This window comes from Pleurodeles waltl, chromosome 12 (assembly GCF_031143425.1).
Source record: "Pleurodeles waltl isolate 20211129_DDA chromosome 12, aPleWal1.hap1.20221129, whole genome shotgun sequence".
In the NCBI taxonomy this organism is placed as follows: Eukaryota; Metazoa; Chordata; class Amphibia; order Caudata; family Salamandridae; genus Pleurodeles; species Pleurodeles waltl.
In genome coordinates this window covers 102,363,432-102,379,755 of record NC_090451.1, presented here as the reverse complement: position 1 = coordinate 102,379,755, position 16,324 = coordinate 102,363,432, and the positions used below count along the sequence as shown (strand labels likewise).

The 16,324-nt window shown below is 42.5% G+C and overlaps 1 protein-coding gene across 1 annotated transcript in view; it reads left to right on the top strand.

Moving 5' to 3' along the window:
* LOC138267072 (cohesin subunit SA-2-like) overlaps window positions 1–16,324 on the top strand; it is a 1,140,873-nt gene that overhangs the window by 231,463 nt on the left and 893,086 nt on the right. The window contains exon 3 of the mRNA XM_069215920.1: window positions 4,500–4,576. Within this exon, the coding sequence (XP_069072021.1) occupies window positions 4,500–4,576 (77 nt within the window). The remainder of the gene's footprint in view (window positions 1–4,499; window positions 4,577–16,324) is intronic.

Sequence of the window (16,324 nt, the reverse complement as noted above, 5' to 3'; positions counted from 1 at the left end):
AGGTGGGTTGTTCTTTGCATTAAAATCTGTTACTCTTTGGCAAAGAAGGATCCGTCTGAGGGCATTAGAGCTCACTCCACCAGAGCTAAGTCGGCCTCTTCGGCCTTGGCCAGGGGTGTTCCTGTGGTCGACATCTGCAAGGCCGCAACTTGGTCGTCCCTTCACACTTTTGTGAAACATTACTGTTTGGACTCTGAGGTCAGAAGGGACGGTCATTTTGCACGGTCAGTGCTGCAGGATTTCTTGGTTTGACCATTTATGCACCCACCGCCGGGCGTGGTACTGCTTTGGGACTCTATTCATTAGGTGAGGAATCCACAGGTAGTTGTATCCATCAGAAGAACGAGTTACTTACCTTCGGTAACGATTTTTCTGGTGGATACATTAGCTACCTGTGGATTCCTCACGGTCCCACCCGCCTCCCCGTTGCCTTTTTGGTCTCTCCAAGCAATCCTTGAGTGTGCTCCTTTTGGTCTTCAAAGTTGCAATACATTTTGCATATATGATATTTGTATATATGTGTATATTTATATATAAATCTATATATATTGTGTATATACATGATTCGTATGTATAAATATATTTATTTGTTTAAAAAAAAAAAAAAAAAAGAAGGTTATATTAAATCTACAGCTATTTTATTGCAATGTTGTGTGATTTACAATATTAAGAGATGTTGCTTTGCTCTTTCATTACATTGGGTTATTATTATTCTCATGCACGTAAAAAATGTTGGTACTGTCATCGGCACGTCGGCGAGGACCTCTTATTGCCTGTATGACGTCAGACGGCGTCGCGTGGGCTAGAGTGACGTCCTCGTCGACGTGCAGAGACTAGTAAGAAGATTTCCGTCGAATGCTGGCGCCATGGGAGTATCCATTAGGTGAGGAATCCACAGGTAGCTAATGTATCCACCAGAAAAATCGTTACCGAAGGTAAGTAACTCGTTCTTCCTGACCATCCCTCTTTCATCATCTACACCAGTGACTTTGGAGAACTATTTCCCCATTCTTCAAGGAGAAATCTGAGCTCTTTTGGTTATGGGAGGCATCGCAAGAATAACGGCATCAGAAATATGGACTGGATGCTTCTTGACTTATTTTCTGGTGCCGAAGAACAGAGGATTTCTTCCTATTTTAGACCTTTGCCCCCCCTGAACTTATTCCTACAGAGAGGACAAGTTCAAAGTGACTGGATGGTGGCATTGTGCTGGACATCCATTTCCACAGCCCTATCCTGCAATCTCAACAATATTATCTGCAGTCCCAAGTGGGCCATGAGCATTTTCAGTTCTGTTCTCCCTTCAGCCATACTAGTGCATCTCGGGTATGTGCTGCACAACTTCGAGTGTTGGGAAAACCAGTTTTTCCATACCTTGACATCTAGAGGTTGAAGACGGGCTCACATCAGTCAGTAGTGAACCACGTCCAGTTAACTCCAGACCTCCTTAAAAAAGTGTTAAAATATTATTATTATTTTTTAATGAGTGTCAGTCACACTTGATACCCTCACAAAGGTTTCCCTTAATCTTAATCTGAGCCGTTCTGGATTTGGTGCAAATTAGAGACTTCCTTCCACCTTGAGTCTCAGACATTTTGATTATGATCCCAATGTTTAAACTTTTGGCCTGGGTCTGAGAGTGGCTCCGGGACCTCTTGGCCTTCTACACCTCGCTAGTGGGGCAAGCCAGGTGGTGCATGCAGGCTTTGCAGTAGGATCTTGAGTCTGAGCTCAACAACAGGGGAGCCTGTGACTCCAGCCAGGTGTTGGAGGAGACTGCAATTTATCTGTTGTGGCAGTGGTTATTCTGCAATTGGTTCAGTGGCATGTCACTCTAATAACCCCTCCAAGAGCTGGTGGTTGTGATGTATGCATTGTTCCTTGGTTGAGGAGGCAACCTGGGAGAGGTGGAGATCAGAGGACTCTGATCTCCAGTGAAGGCCTGGCTTCACAACTGTTTGCTGGAGTTGTGCGCAATCCACTCGGCACCAAAAGCCTTCCTCCCATACATCAAGGGGTACAGGTGCAGGTCCTCACAGACAATAGTACCGCTGTATGGTACTGCAACAAACTGGGGTGGGGTGGGGTTGTGACTTCTCTACCCAGAGGCTTTACTGTTGTGTAAATAGTTGTCGACAGGGCATTTTCTTGGCCGAACACCACTGGGAAGGATCTTTAAACAGCAGAATGCACAAACTCAGTGTAGCTTAGCAGCCATTGTGTTCATAGGTGCCTCCAGCAACAACCCTGGCTAGGTTACATCAATACTGCTGAGAGCACGCTGTGTCCAAGCTTTTGCATGTTGGAGCTCCCAAGGGGATATTCCCTCAGACTGGAATGGAGCTGGGGGACTCCTGTACACTTTCCTGCTGCTACGCTCTGGCTTAATGTGCTGACGATCAGAAAGGACCAGGCGCAAGTCATCTCAGTGGCCCTGAACAGGGCCAGGCTGGTGTGGTACTAGGCATTCATCCACCAATCTATGCTGAACACTGGAATAAGTTAACTTGGTGTACTTCTTGACACATCCAACCATAAAGAGCCAAGTTTTGTTGCCCTGTTTGTTCTTTCTCTAAGCATAATGATTTTCTTTGACCACTGTTTACGGTTATTTGTCTGGTATTTTAGCCTTCCTTTGGTTATCTGCCCATTGTTCAAATCGCTGTTGTGCTATTTATTTTTAATCTTTGAAGGGGCCTTATTACCAGGTGTAGCTGCATGGTTGCCTTGCATGTGTGGCATGTAGTATTATCCAGCTAAAGAACAAGGTACATACCTTTGTTAATGTGCTTTCTGTCAGATAGTTTGATGGAATCTCAGTTTCTTCTTCGACCCACTTACCTCTGCATTCTGTGTAATACTTTTTCTCCCACCTACAAAGAACGCAAATTAGAAATTTGCACATTATGTACTCAAACTTGTATTGGCTCAGTGCCCTATGGCGCAGACACTCAAAGAAATTGATGTGGATGCGTAGGGGTAGCGGCTATGTTATTTTGGGATGGGAGGGAGTCAACACGGAGCCTCATGATGCCACATAACAGCGTACAAGGAGATTGCTGAGCAAAATCTACAGATGCATTCTGGCAGTGGAAGATATTGACAAGATGAGGAATATGCGGGTTAGAATATTCTCCAGAAAGTGCAAGTGAATGAGATTCAAGCATTGTTTCTGGAACCCTACGGGGCCTTCCATAGGAACAGGTTAGTGATGAGAACTAACCGAGATTTCTCTTTCCAGTAGTCTCAGATTTGACATTCAGTTTCCTTACCCACTTAATTTCCAAACGATTCAACTCCAGCAGAAAGAGTTTGTCATCCGTTTAGGCATAAACAATTTAAAATCCACTTTGATTGAATTAGAAATTTAAGGCTGCCTTTTCCTAAAGATTAGACAGTCGTTTAAAAAAAAAAAATTGTGAAAGATGTTTCTAGGCACTTTCTGATAATATAATTACTTTAAAAAAAAAAAAAATAGTTTTAATATGCTCGTAGGCTGCACTTTTCTAAAGTTCTTGCACATATGAAAATTCTTATGTTTTTGTGGTAGGTTGTCTCGGATCCCCCAGGACAATTCATTGTTTAACTTTGAGGATTCCCCTGAAAGAACTAGGATTTACATTTAAGTAACTTCTTATGTATTTGACTCTTCAGATCCAGACATTTTCATTGTTTTTCGAAAGGCTCATGTCTCGTGGCTTCCTGCATCTATGCATTTTCTCTTACTAGTCTCATAATGATTCCTTCAGTACCATCCAACACCATTGCCTCTCCTTAGTCACATCCCCGCCCCACACTAAAGAAAGAAAATAAACATTTTGCATTCTGCACAACTGCATATATAATACACATGTACGTGTGTGTTTTTGTCACTATTTGAAATCACCCCGGTTCTTGGTGTCCTTCCTTTAATGATTTATTGGCCTTTATTACATATCTAGAGGAGTCTGGGTGGTACGCTGAAAACATGATCTCTCAGCTATTTGCTGCGTATCCTAATGCGCCAGAGTATTTGCCTTCTGAACTACGAGGCACTTGGCTTAAGTTTGAAGGTCTTTCTCTAGTTAGACAATTCAGTCTGTGAGATCTCAATGTAGTCCATGCTTCATTAGTGTGTTCACTATTTGTACTCGAGGCATCTTGTGTTATTGACCTTTGACATGGAAGAAGCTTAGTCTTTTTTTTTTTTTTGCATCTCTGGAGGGAGGATGTTCATACTACATTGCTGCTCACATTTATTCAAGTGACTGAATAACTTTTGGAGAAGCGTTCCTAGTTCTGTCTACCATGCATGCAGGTCCCAGCCTGCAGGAAAGAGATGGCATTACCTTATAGGTGACTACATTTCCTACATTTGATTGGTCTCCGTCACGCCTGGTGGAGTCTTTTTTTAAATATTTTATTATTATAATGTTTTTTTTTTTTTTTACATGTCTAGACACATTTCATGTTCCTTTGAAACATTTTCTAACCCACTCCATTGATCCATTTTCTTTTAGGTGTGGTCTCCCAGGAGATGTTGCAGAAATATCAGAATGCTGAGATCATCCACAAGATGACTGAAAAATTTGATGAGGTGACAGTGGCTATCTACTGCATAATTTCAGACTGTTGGGTTTTGTTGGTTGGAGAGTGATCAGAAGTGGAAACCTGCTTTGCAGAGTTGGTTAGGTGGGCGAGACGGTTAGGTGGGCGAGACGGTTATGCTCTATCTGCGAAGGGTAAAACTTGACCACAGGTTTCCACTGATTCCCTGTGGGAAACTACTGTGCTAACGGTAAAATTAATGAATTGTGTATACACTTGAGGAGAGAGAGGCATTTCACAGCCACTGCCAGTTCCATCTCCCAGTAGGGCTGCAGATGTATGTTGGAAGACTTGGGGTCTCCGCTTGTCAAGAGAAAGGAGATATTTTCATAATCCCCTGTGTACTATGGCTATAGGTAATTGGAGGCTCTTTAGTCTTAATACTTCCTAATTCGTTTTGGTTAGCTGATTAAAATTGTATTCGGGGACTCATTTATTTATCTTTGCAATAAGATGGTATTCTCCTATCTAGAGGTTGTTGGAATTGTTCAGCAATTTGCCATAAGGCTTCCAGTGGTGACCCGATCCCAGATAATAATGTTCTGTCCTTCTGAGTGTTGGGTAGGCTTTGAAATTGTGATGTTGCTGGGTTATCTGGGATCATTGCATCGACAATCAGGACTTATATCTCCATTATCTCCTTCATGATCATGCTCATAAGGTTACCATGTAGTTTCTTATAACTGATAGCATTTCACAGTAAATTCTGGTACTCATTAAGGTACAGTCGCATCCTGTTCAATCATAACCCCCCTTTTTCTCTGCTCGTTTTATCACAGTGCTTTCATTATTAAAAAGGTCAAGATTCTCCTTTTACATCCTGGGATGTTGGAAAAGAACCTAATTATTTGGCTTCCAGTTTTTATCCATATCTGCAAGTACTGCCTCTTTAAAAGTGATAATCTGATGATCAATGAAGTTGAAGAGTGGAGTAAAATGGGATTTGGGTTTGTCCATTGCCATTGTTCTTGTTGCCTCCCAGCATCACGCTAGTCTGCCAGAGATAGTGAGTGTATAGAAAATGACTTCCATTATGTTTTTTACTTGCTTTTATTTCCACAAGATACTGCAATAGAATTTCCAAAGAATTTATGGAAATATTGAAAGAATAAGCAGTCCTCTACTACTTGGCTTTCTTTGTAAAAGTGTCTTGGCATTTATGTAAAATTATGTTTACATTATTTCATGGCAATATATATATTTCCAAATCTTATTTCTTTTTTTGTACATCAAAAATTAACTTTCGTTTGAGTGCACTTATTAAATCTGGCCTAAATGCAACTTTAGCGGTCTTGCCATCCTCCTATTTTTACAAACATATAATTTAAAATATACATACAGATCTAGAGGCTCTCAAGCAAAACTGTAACCATTGATCAGTTCAGATGTCACTGAAATTATGCTCCCTCCCACCATATCACAAATTACTGTATATATCAATGGACCAACTCACTCCTGCCATTGAATGTCTCAATTTAGTGATTGTATTTTTTGTTTGCACATGTATACATACACTTAAAAATAGTTTCCAAAGAATACACATTTTTAGGCACTTACTTCCCTCTGTGTAGTAGTTTATCTACTTTTTCCATAACATTCCAGATATTTATTGTAATTTGCAATAAATCAGCACTGGTATATTTATTTATTCTACTGAAGAAGTTCAAGTCATTAGAGTAGCTAGAGTGTAGGTGCATATTTCTAGATTGAAGCCACAGCCGCTCTGTTTTGTGATAGACATTTCAAACACTTGTATCTGATTTGAGAGGGACCTCTAGTAACGCCTTGAGGCAATACAGCTTTGTGTAAGTATTTTGAAGATTTTGGATCCAACTCCAGAGGGACCTCTTCTCACGACTTGAACTGCAGACTCTTTTTTTTATTTATTTATCATCTTTATATTTTTATATCTCTATCACACCATGGGGCTTCAATATGAGCGTTTGGAGCTATTGGCACACATGTATAGTCCCAGTTTGCTAAGAAAATTTTTCCAGGCACTTAAATTGAATAGTGACTGTACTTTATACTTGACAAATACCAGCCTAAACTGTTCCCAGAAAACTAACAAAAATATATAAGGACTTTTAGTCAACCTTCTCTATCCATTCATTTGCTCAGTTGTTACTCAAATGATCCCTACTCTTACCACACCACACTGCACATGGTATGTCTAAGTAAACCCACCGCTATCATTGAGTGAATTTACTTTTACACCCACCCAAAAATATGCAGCCAAAATGTATTTGAGCATACTTATTCTTACCTGTGAATGCTCGGTCATGCATATAATAGGGTGTGTTCACTTCCATAAAGAAACAAGAAATGTATTGAAATTATAATCTTAACTCATTATTACAAACAACCTTTCACAAATTAATTTTCCCTAGTCACAAATCATTAAAATATCAAACTTGTGTATGCAAAATTATATCTAAAAATTGCTGCAGGGACTCTGTGTTCCATATTCCAGTGGGGTCTGGAGGTGGTCCCAGACACACAGCCCAGCTGCTGCTACTTTGCTGCTGCTAAAGCGCAACACTAGGGCCTGCCATGTGTGATGCACTTAGCAGCACCTGGTCAGGCTTGTCCTGCACCCATTAGCACCTGGAAGAAGTGGGCGGGGCCATCCGCCTTGGTTCATTTCCTTCACGGTTTGCTGTTTGCTATCTAGAGGCCCCGAACCACGGGAATGCTTGGGTTGCATTCAGGTGCATTCTTCTCCTCTGGGTTTGCCTGTGGTTTCCTCCATTTTGGGCTTGGTGGTCCCCTGTGACTTGATTATTTGTGGATCTCAGGACCCAGTGTTATGGTGCATATTGACATTTCACCCTGTGGCCTGTATTGGGATTTTAGCAGTGCATGTGCATGATACATGGTCGTGGGGGCCTTTGGAACTCAGTAAGTATTTGTGTGAATGTTGCATTCACGGATCGGGGAGGGTCTTCCGTTCACCTTTTTTGTTGCACATTGAGGAAAGTCTGTCTTGCTATAGTGCCCTGAGCCCCCACCCCTCCCCCCATTTTCTTTTAATTTAATATAACCTTGCCAATCATAGCTCTTGCTTGTGTGATATATGGGGAAGAGAAAGGTGGCTGCCTAAAATTTAATGTCTCCCCTCGCCCCCCCAGGTATCACCTCGAATTACCACCATTTAGGGGGTTTTGTCTTGAGTTGTTGGGGTTGTAACAAACAAGATTGAGCTGTCAGAAAGAAGGATGTCACTAACCAGGGAAAGGCTATCCTCCTATCTTGCCCTGTGGCCCTTGTCTTCCAGGGGTCTCTATTATGTTCCTGGAACCCTGTGGCACATTTGAACCTAGCTTTATGAAGGGTGATCAGGCTGGTACCACAGACGTTTTAGCCTCATGCCTGATGGGGGGACGTCTCAGCAGGAGATACTCGGGGGGTGGGGGGGGGGCTGGACTCAGACAAGCCCTATTGTAACCCCTAGGTATAAAAGTTATGTGCCAAAACAGAAAAGCATTCCAGCTAATGCAGGCCCGTAGACTGACCCATTTGCTGAGAGAGGTGTGACTTTGGCTCAGTCAGTCACCTCCTGGATGCATACCCCAACGTAAGTTTTTTTTTTGTTTTTTTGTTTTTTTGTTTTTTTTTAAACTCCAGATTGCACCCAATTATGCCAAGGCTGGCACAGATTGAATCCTGACTATTGCAGGTCCTGGGCCACTTAATTTCTGTAACCCTATAATTGTCACAGAGACCCTTACCTTGTGAGACAGTAAATAAGAGTCATGGTAGCCAGAAGCTAATTTCAATTTTGAGTTTTCCCATTCATTCTGAAATCAGCTCCTAGTATATTCACAAAGTGCCTAGTTCCTGTTTCAGCTTTTGTCAGGGGAAGAAAATATCAAGTATTCCCATACTTAGAGGACTGGCTGATAAAAGCAAACACCTTCTCAGCAGTAAGCAGGTCAGCAAGAAATTGCATTGCCTTACTCAACAGCTTAGGTCTAACTATAAATTGAGAGAAATCTAAGCCACAACCATCATGCACGATACATTTTCTAGGGGCAAACCTGAATGCTCAATCCAGCATTGCCTTGCCCCACTGTAGAAAGACAACAAAAGACTGCCATCTCTGGCAAAGTCAGTGCAAAGAAAAGAATCCATTTCAGTATGCCTTTACAAATCGTTATTGTTGATTGTCTTCATGCATCCCTCTAGTTCCATTCTGCAGGCTCAAAATGCACCCCCTCCAAGAACAGCTCAATCTGCAATTAGTCCAGGTCTCGGGAAGCTTTGAAGATCACATCAAGATCTCTCCGGCCATCACCAAGGCTGTGGTATGGTGGTCTCAGAAACATCATCTTTCCATCGGCCTATCGTTTTTTCATCGCCCAACCCCATGGGTTAGCACCACAGACGCCTCAGGGGGTTGGGGAGCATTTTTGAAGGACCTGCAGGTAAGTGGCAAATGGCCACCATTGTTTTAAAAAAAATGCACATCACTCTTCTATAGCTAAAAGCAGTCCGCCTAGCCTTGCAGGTGTTTCTCCCAAAGATAGCCGATTCAGAGGTGGTAATAAGAACAGACAATCCCACTACGATCCATTACATCAACAAACGAGGGGCCAAGATCCCTTCCTCTCTCCAAGGAAGCTCAGGAGATACAGGACTGGGCCATACAGCATGGACTACTCCTAACAGCATTTCATCTTCCAGGCATTCAGAACAAGATAGACTCGCTCAGCAGACTGTCGCGAAACAGAACTGCAGCAATCCACGGTCAACAACATATTTTCTCAATGGGGAACACCCAACCTTGACCTCTTCGCCAGCCTGTCAAACACCAAATGCCAATACTACACAAGCTGGCCTCACCAACGGGGATCATGGGATAATGTGTTTTCCATAGCATGGTCAGGAATCTTTTCCTACGCTTTTCCACCCATTCCCTTGATTCTGAGGGGCCTAACAAAAATGAAGAGGGAACCATGCACACTGATACTAATAGCCCCATACTGGTCTCACTAGCGTTGGTTCAATGAGATTCTTCTCCTGTCAGTGAAGCCTCACATCCCACTGAAAATATATCTGCATTTACTGACAATGAAGAACAGGCAAGTCTTGCATCCGAATACTCAATCAATGCAATTATCAGCATGGCTCCTGAGCACATTGAGTTTGCACATCTAAACATTCCGCAGGAGTGCAGAGAGATACTGTCAGGGGCCAGAACAATTAGCACCAACAAAACGTATTCATGTAAATGGAAGAGATTTTTTTGTGTTGCTAACAGCAACAGATTGATCCTATTTCCTCATCACAGGAACAAATATTGCCTTATTTGCTGCATTTGGCGAACTCAGGTCTTTCCCATTCCTCCATAAGGGTTCACCTGGAGGCGATTGTGTCTTCTAGGCGCTCAGGTTCTTCACCTTCGTTATGGCCCACCAGATTGAGTAAACGATTTCTAAAAGGGCTTTTCAGAGTTTTTCCACCCTTCAGACCTCCTCCTCCCTCCTGGAATCTAAACATTATTCTTGTGCAACTCATGAAGCGGCCATTTGAACTTCCGCCTTTCCTGGAAAGTAGCTCTCCTTATTGCTCTAAAATCAGAAAGGTGTGTCAGTCAGATACAAGCACTGTCTATACAACATCCCTTTTTACAGAGGATAAAATAATCTTGCGCACAAACCCGTATTCCTTACCAAAAGTCCCTTCAGACTTCCATTTGAATGAGCCTTAGTTTTGAAATCATTCTTTCCAAATCCTACAACTCCAGTGGAGGAGGCTCTACACTCTTCAGACATTAAAAGATGCATTAAGTTGTATCTGGACAGGACCAAAGCGTTGCGCAAAACCAGCCAACTATTTGTGCCTTTCAGCGCACCCAGACTGGGTCAATCACTCTCCAAGCAGAGCATTGCCAGATAGATTTCTTCAGCAATACGGTTTTGCCGCCAAGCAGCGGGCAAGTAACTCAAACCTCTATTCGTGCTAATTCAACATGGGCAGTATCCTTATCCACAGCACTGTTTGCAGGTGTACCGCTCCATGACATTTTTAGGGCAGCCACTTGGAGAAGCTGCCATATATTTACCAGACATTACTGCTTGAATGCTTTGTCTCAATGGGAAATAGCAGTTGGTCAGGCGGTCCTAAGAAATCTTTTCCAGTAAAGGTGAGCTACATATCTCATCCCACCATCCTCAATTCAGATATGCACATTGTCTGTTTAAAAAAAAAAAAAAAAAAACTTAAATGCATTGTAAATTCTCATAAAAAGTCTAATATTTAAGGTTTTTAACTTTAAGTCATGTATATGTTTATTTAGACATGCGATGAGTATATATGTAATACAGATGCGTGTTCTACAGTGTGCATCAATAGTGCTTACTACTGACTCAACCATGTGATTCTATGAAATTTCCAATACTGGAGTAAGAAAATGTGTTACCTGTAACTTTAGTTCTCTAGTATTGGAATCTTTCATAGATTCACATGCGACCCGCCCGCCTCCCTGGAAAAGCTCACCTTCACCTCTCTATGCACTTGTACTTATAAAATCTGAGCAACTGGAGCTTCTGTCTGAAAGGTTCTAGAGTGGTGTCGCCTGATTGGTGGGCTCATAACTTTGGTCCATTTTTCTTAAAATGACTTATAGAGTGCTAAACTAAGCCGCCTAAGGGCCTTTAGGTTTAACTTATGTTAGCACTACTTATTTGAAGATACCGGGGACTCCCATCTCGACGACGGGGAGTGATTCAAGCATGTGAATCTATGAAAGATTCCAATACTTGAGAACTAAAGTTACAGGTAAGTAACTAATCTTATTGCACGTGTCCTGATTACCCTATGCTCACTCTGATTTTTCAGACCAGCTGATATTCAGGTGCTCCAACTTTTTTTAAATTTTTTTTATTTATTTTTTTAATTTAATTTATTCATTTATTTTTTAATACAAGCCATACACAGTAGACTTATATGGAACCCAGATTGGTGGGCGGCTGGCCCCTTGTAGTAGCTCTATTGTGGGCCTCAGTGTCCCCGACCTGCCCCTTCTGAATAGATTTGCTCCTTTGCGTAATCTTGAGTCCAGTGATTGACTCACAGGACCCAAGCCATCCCTACTTTGCCCACAGCTTCTCTCTTGGATACCCCAATTGGTAGCCTGGATGATCTTTGGATGTTGTACTGGAATGTTGGGTGTCTGTCCGCCAAGTTTAGTGATAGCAGTTAGGTACAGTTTTTAAGTTCATGTCACGTTTGTAAACCTGGGAAGAGCGCAACCTTTTTTTCTTGGAAAGATATTGAACCTATTTCTTGCCTGTAGTAGTGTCCGGAGGTGCCAAAGGGAGCTTGATCATCTGTCAGTTGTCTGAACATGTTAAGGATCTCAAGTGGGACTTAAAGCTGTTGGAGGCATTGAAGTTATCCGTCCCTGGATCTACACCCCTAATATTTGTTAATTTTTTTCAGTGCGAAAGCCGGGCCCGGCATCTAACCTCTCCTGTTTATGTTCAGCTAATGAATTTTTGGCCTGGCATGGTTCTGGTTGGGATAAACTTATACTAGTGCGTGAATTTGGCTGCAATTTGTTTGTATGCTCCTTAGACTCTGATATAACCAAGTCTAAATGCATGTTGGTCGATGGGCTCCACATGGTTCACAAAGAGGAGGGGATGGAGTTAAATACTATCTTAAGCACTTACAACCTTATTTTTGCTATGGAGAAGTTAGTAAACTCGGCCAAGTTTAGTGTTTTCCTACCTTGAAAGGAAGGGGCTATGTCTATTACAGATTATATTTTTTTCAGCCTTTCTGTTTATGCTTACTTCGGATTTTATTTTATTTTTTACTTGTCATTTTAGTGATGGCAATCCTCTATCCAGGGGTGTTGGGACCCGGGCTGAGATTCAAGGTGAACCCTCTCTTTCTGACAAAAGTAGGGGGCTCAGATGGTCTCAGGTAGAGCCACTGGAATTTAAAGTCCTTCTCTTTACTGAGTGTTAGCAGGAGGTAGCCACTTGTTTGGATCTGAGCACCTCATGGAGGTCTATTTTGTCAGTGTTTTTGGGCATCGCCAAGAAGGTGTCAACATTGTTAAAGGTCCTCATGTCCTCACAGGATCCAGAATGGTTTCATCATGATTGTTCGAAATCCCTTTGCCTTTTGAAGGTTGCCTAAAGCAGGTCCCCACAGACAGGGAGTTTGTTGCCTTCTGTCTGAAGGATTATAAGAAGGTCTTAGCTAACCATAAATCTGTCATGTGCAAGAGTGCGTTGAAGGACTAGCTCAGGCCTGTGAATCTTGAGATAGCTTTTTGTTCTGGAGGGTGATAAACATGCCCCGTTTTGGTGCTGTAATGGGTCCGTATTGAAGAGCAACAGTGAGTGGAACATTTTGAAGGGGTTTACAACTTGGGACTCAGGGAGGAGGATCAGGATGGCTTAGTTTAGGGAAGAGCACATTTTTTTTTTTTTTTTACTCTAGATAAAGTTTCCCAGGGGTGTTTAGGCGCTATTGTGCAGCAGGGTCCTAGGACCTGATGGTATACCTCTGATTTGTTTATGGACACAATTGAGGTCTGGAGGCCAGCAAGGACATTGGTTCTCAATGCTGCAGTGAGGGAGGGTGCCCCACCCTTGTGGCAGAGTGCAGTAATTGTCCCGGTTTTTAAGAAGGGGGACAGGGACAACCCCAAGTGTTATTGACGATGTCACTGATTGATGCAGAGTTGAAGGTCTTTGGGAAGGTACTTCTAAATAGGCTAATGTTGGCAGACATAAATGATATCTTTTCTGAGGTTGAAAATAGCTTTAGGCTGGGTGACAACTCCTGATCAGTGTTTTAAATGTATTTTTAATCATAAATAAGTATACTGTTGCCCAGTCCTTTTCACTTCACTTAGCCTTTATGGACAGCACGTCTGCCTTTGACAGAGTCAATCGCAGGGAGCTGAGTAGCTTGCTTCTTGTGATGGAGGTAGACCCAGAAATTGTGCTCAGTTTATTAAACTTGCATGCCAACACCACAGCCTTGGTGCGATATTCCCAGGGGACGTACTGTACCCAGAGCTTAAACACCACCAGGAGAGTTTGTCAAGGGTGTATTCTTGCCCCCTTCTTGATCACCCTTTATGAACAGGCGGGAAATCTCTCTTCTCGCAGTGCAGGCAGACTGCTGTAGGGTGGGAACTAGACCCCTCATGGTCTTACTGTATGCCAGTGAGACAGTTCTTATGGTGCGTACCGTGGTGGGTCTGCAGTTGTTAGTGGACAATTTTGTTACTTTTATGGATAGCTTGGACCTTGTGTTAAACTACACAAATTCATTTTATGGTGGCCCCTGGACCACCAGCTCTGAAACTTTCCAGGTGGAGAAACATTTATTGACTAAAGCTCCAGCTTTTTCTTACATCCTGCAAGTGCCAAAAAGTACTATTGTGTGTGTGTGTGTGTGTGTGACCACTTGAATTAAAAAAGTGATTGCACCTACCTGTATAAACCAGGTTGTCTTATGTGTTCCATAGTAATCAAGACATTTGTTGAAAGCTGCAATATTAATTCATCACCATATTTACTTTTCTTATTTAAGAAAGCACATTTCATTAGATTAGCAAAAATGCACATATACATTTTATGTTAAAATCACAACCTTTGTGATTGACATTTTAAGCAGTTGCATCCGACTCAAGAGGTACGTCTAGTAGTTTTGAAGGGCTGCAGCCTTATTAAAACCTTCAAAATGTTGCTGTTGATTTGAGAACAATAGTAATTACTTGAAGTACTGTAGTTGTGTGAGAGGTCAAGCCTATTGACTTTGCCAATGCATGTTTCATAAATGTAATTGACATGTCATTGATAGTGCATGAATTGTCCTGATAGGAAACATATTAACTTGTTTTAGTTTTTGGATGACCTAGTATCTTAGAAAATCTATCTGTTCAAGTAGAGGATAGGCAGTGCCTCATCAGGTTAGTTCTTAGAAGCTTTGTGAAGATGGTCAGGAGGCGTGAGGTGAAAGGCTGCTAGCTCCAGGTTTTACTCTTGTGAGATAGTTCAGGTGTTTCAATATTTGTTTAGGTGACTCTGACATCCATGTCATGAGTTCCAGTGTGCAGAAGAAAACCTGGTGAGTTAGTGTACCTGTTAGTTGTGTGTATGTGTAAGCCTAAGATTATATTTATCGAATGCTGGACTCCTGCTGTAGCACGAAATCATACCAAGTTGCAGAGCGCATTGGATGAGGTCAGAGCGCTGCCCTGTCTTACTTACATTTCAGAGGGCTCTGCCTCCTGCACACAAAGGAATCTGACACCAGGCTTACCTGATCTTTTGTCACCCCAGACTTCTTGGAGCCTTGACTGGGGAAGAGAGGCACTTTCCAGAACCAGATGTGGGGATAATAATGGTAATCACCCCACTTCAAAGGCTGACACCAATTATAAATATTGGACTTCCTGAGCCACTCCTGAAACTGTGGATTTTACTGAAGGACTGGTCCGCTGCTTGATTACTGCCTTGCTGTCTGAGAAGGAAGACTGGACCAGCTCCCTTCATCTAAGGCTAGCCTTAGTGACAATGGTCAGTTGGCTGACCTCATTCTGAACTAAACGGAACCAACAAGAGGCTTCCCTGCAACTGCCCAGCTTACCTGCTGCACTAGACCTGCAACTTGACCTGCCAGAGCTCTACTGGAGTGGGTCCTCGATCCCCAAGAAGTGCTTCCATAAGTCCTGGACGTTTCGCTGCTATCAAAAAGAACTCCTCATTGCCTAACTGAAGGTTCTATCTAATCTGATGGAAATCCCACAAAGTCTTGCCACATATCTGAAAGCCTCACTAGAACTGACATAGTTAAAATACAAGCAGAGGTGTTCGAGACATTCCAAATAGAGATATAAGATCACAATTGATTAAAGCAGCGCATGAGGGGGTGGCATCTGCCCATGCTGGTGTGGCGGCTACAATTTCGATCTTGCAGGCCTGTTATTGTTGGCCAGGTCTTTACAAAGAGACCAAGCAGTATGTCCTTTGTTGTGACATCTGTCAACAAATTAAAGTTTCCACTGACAAACGCCCGCCGCAGACACACCTCTTGATTTCAAACAAACTGTTAGTGTGTGTACTTGGACCAATGTGGTCCCCTAACATCGCATAGTGCATACATGTATATTTTAGTTGCTGTTGATTCATGCTCTAGATTTGTATGGGTGTGGCCACAACGCTCGGTTGACGCTCTAACTGTTACTAAAGATTTGCGAGTCTTTATCGGTACATATGCGGTTGCGGCTTTCCATTCGGACCAGGGCCCTGCTTTCGCCTCTAGGGCATTCAGGGACCACATGGCTTCGTTGGGGGTCCAACTCCAGTACTCTTCTCCATTTCATCCCGAGAGAAATAGTGTAATGGAGCAATTAAACCGTGATTTAGAGCACTCCTTAACAGCCAGTGTCTTAGGTACGGGTTGTAGTTGGCTTAACCACTTGTATGGAGTCCAGAGAGCACTAAATCTGAGTAGAAGGTCCCTGGGGGGTCATACTTCATATGAGTGCCTGTTCAGAACTCAAATGTATGTTCCGAATCTTGATGGTCCTGGCATGGAGGCAACAGAAACACCCTTTGACATAAATGAACGTGTCACTGTCTTACAGGAATTGCAACAGTTCTGTGATAATTCCTCTATCAGTGCCGCCTCCACAGGAATCAAGGATGTGCCTGTAACATCTACCATCTGGATTCCCAAAGTCAGGCATCTTGTATGTGAG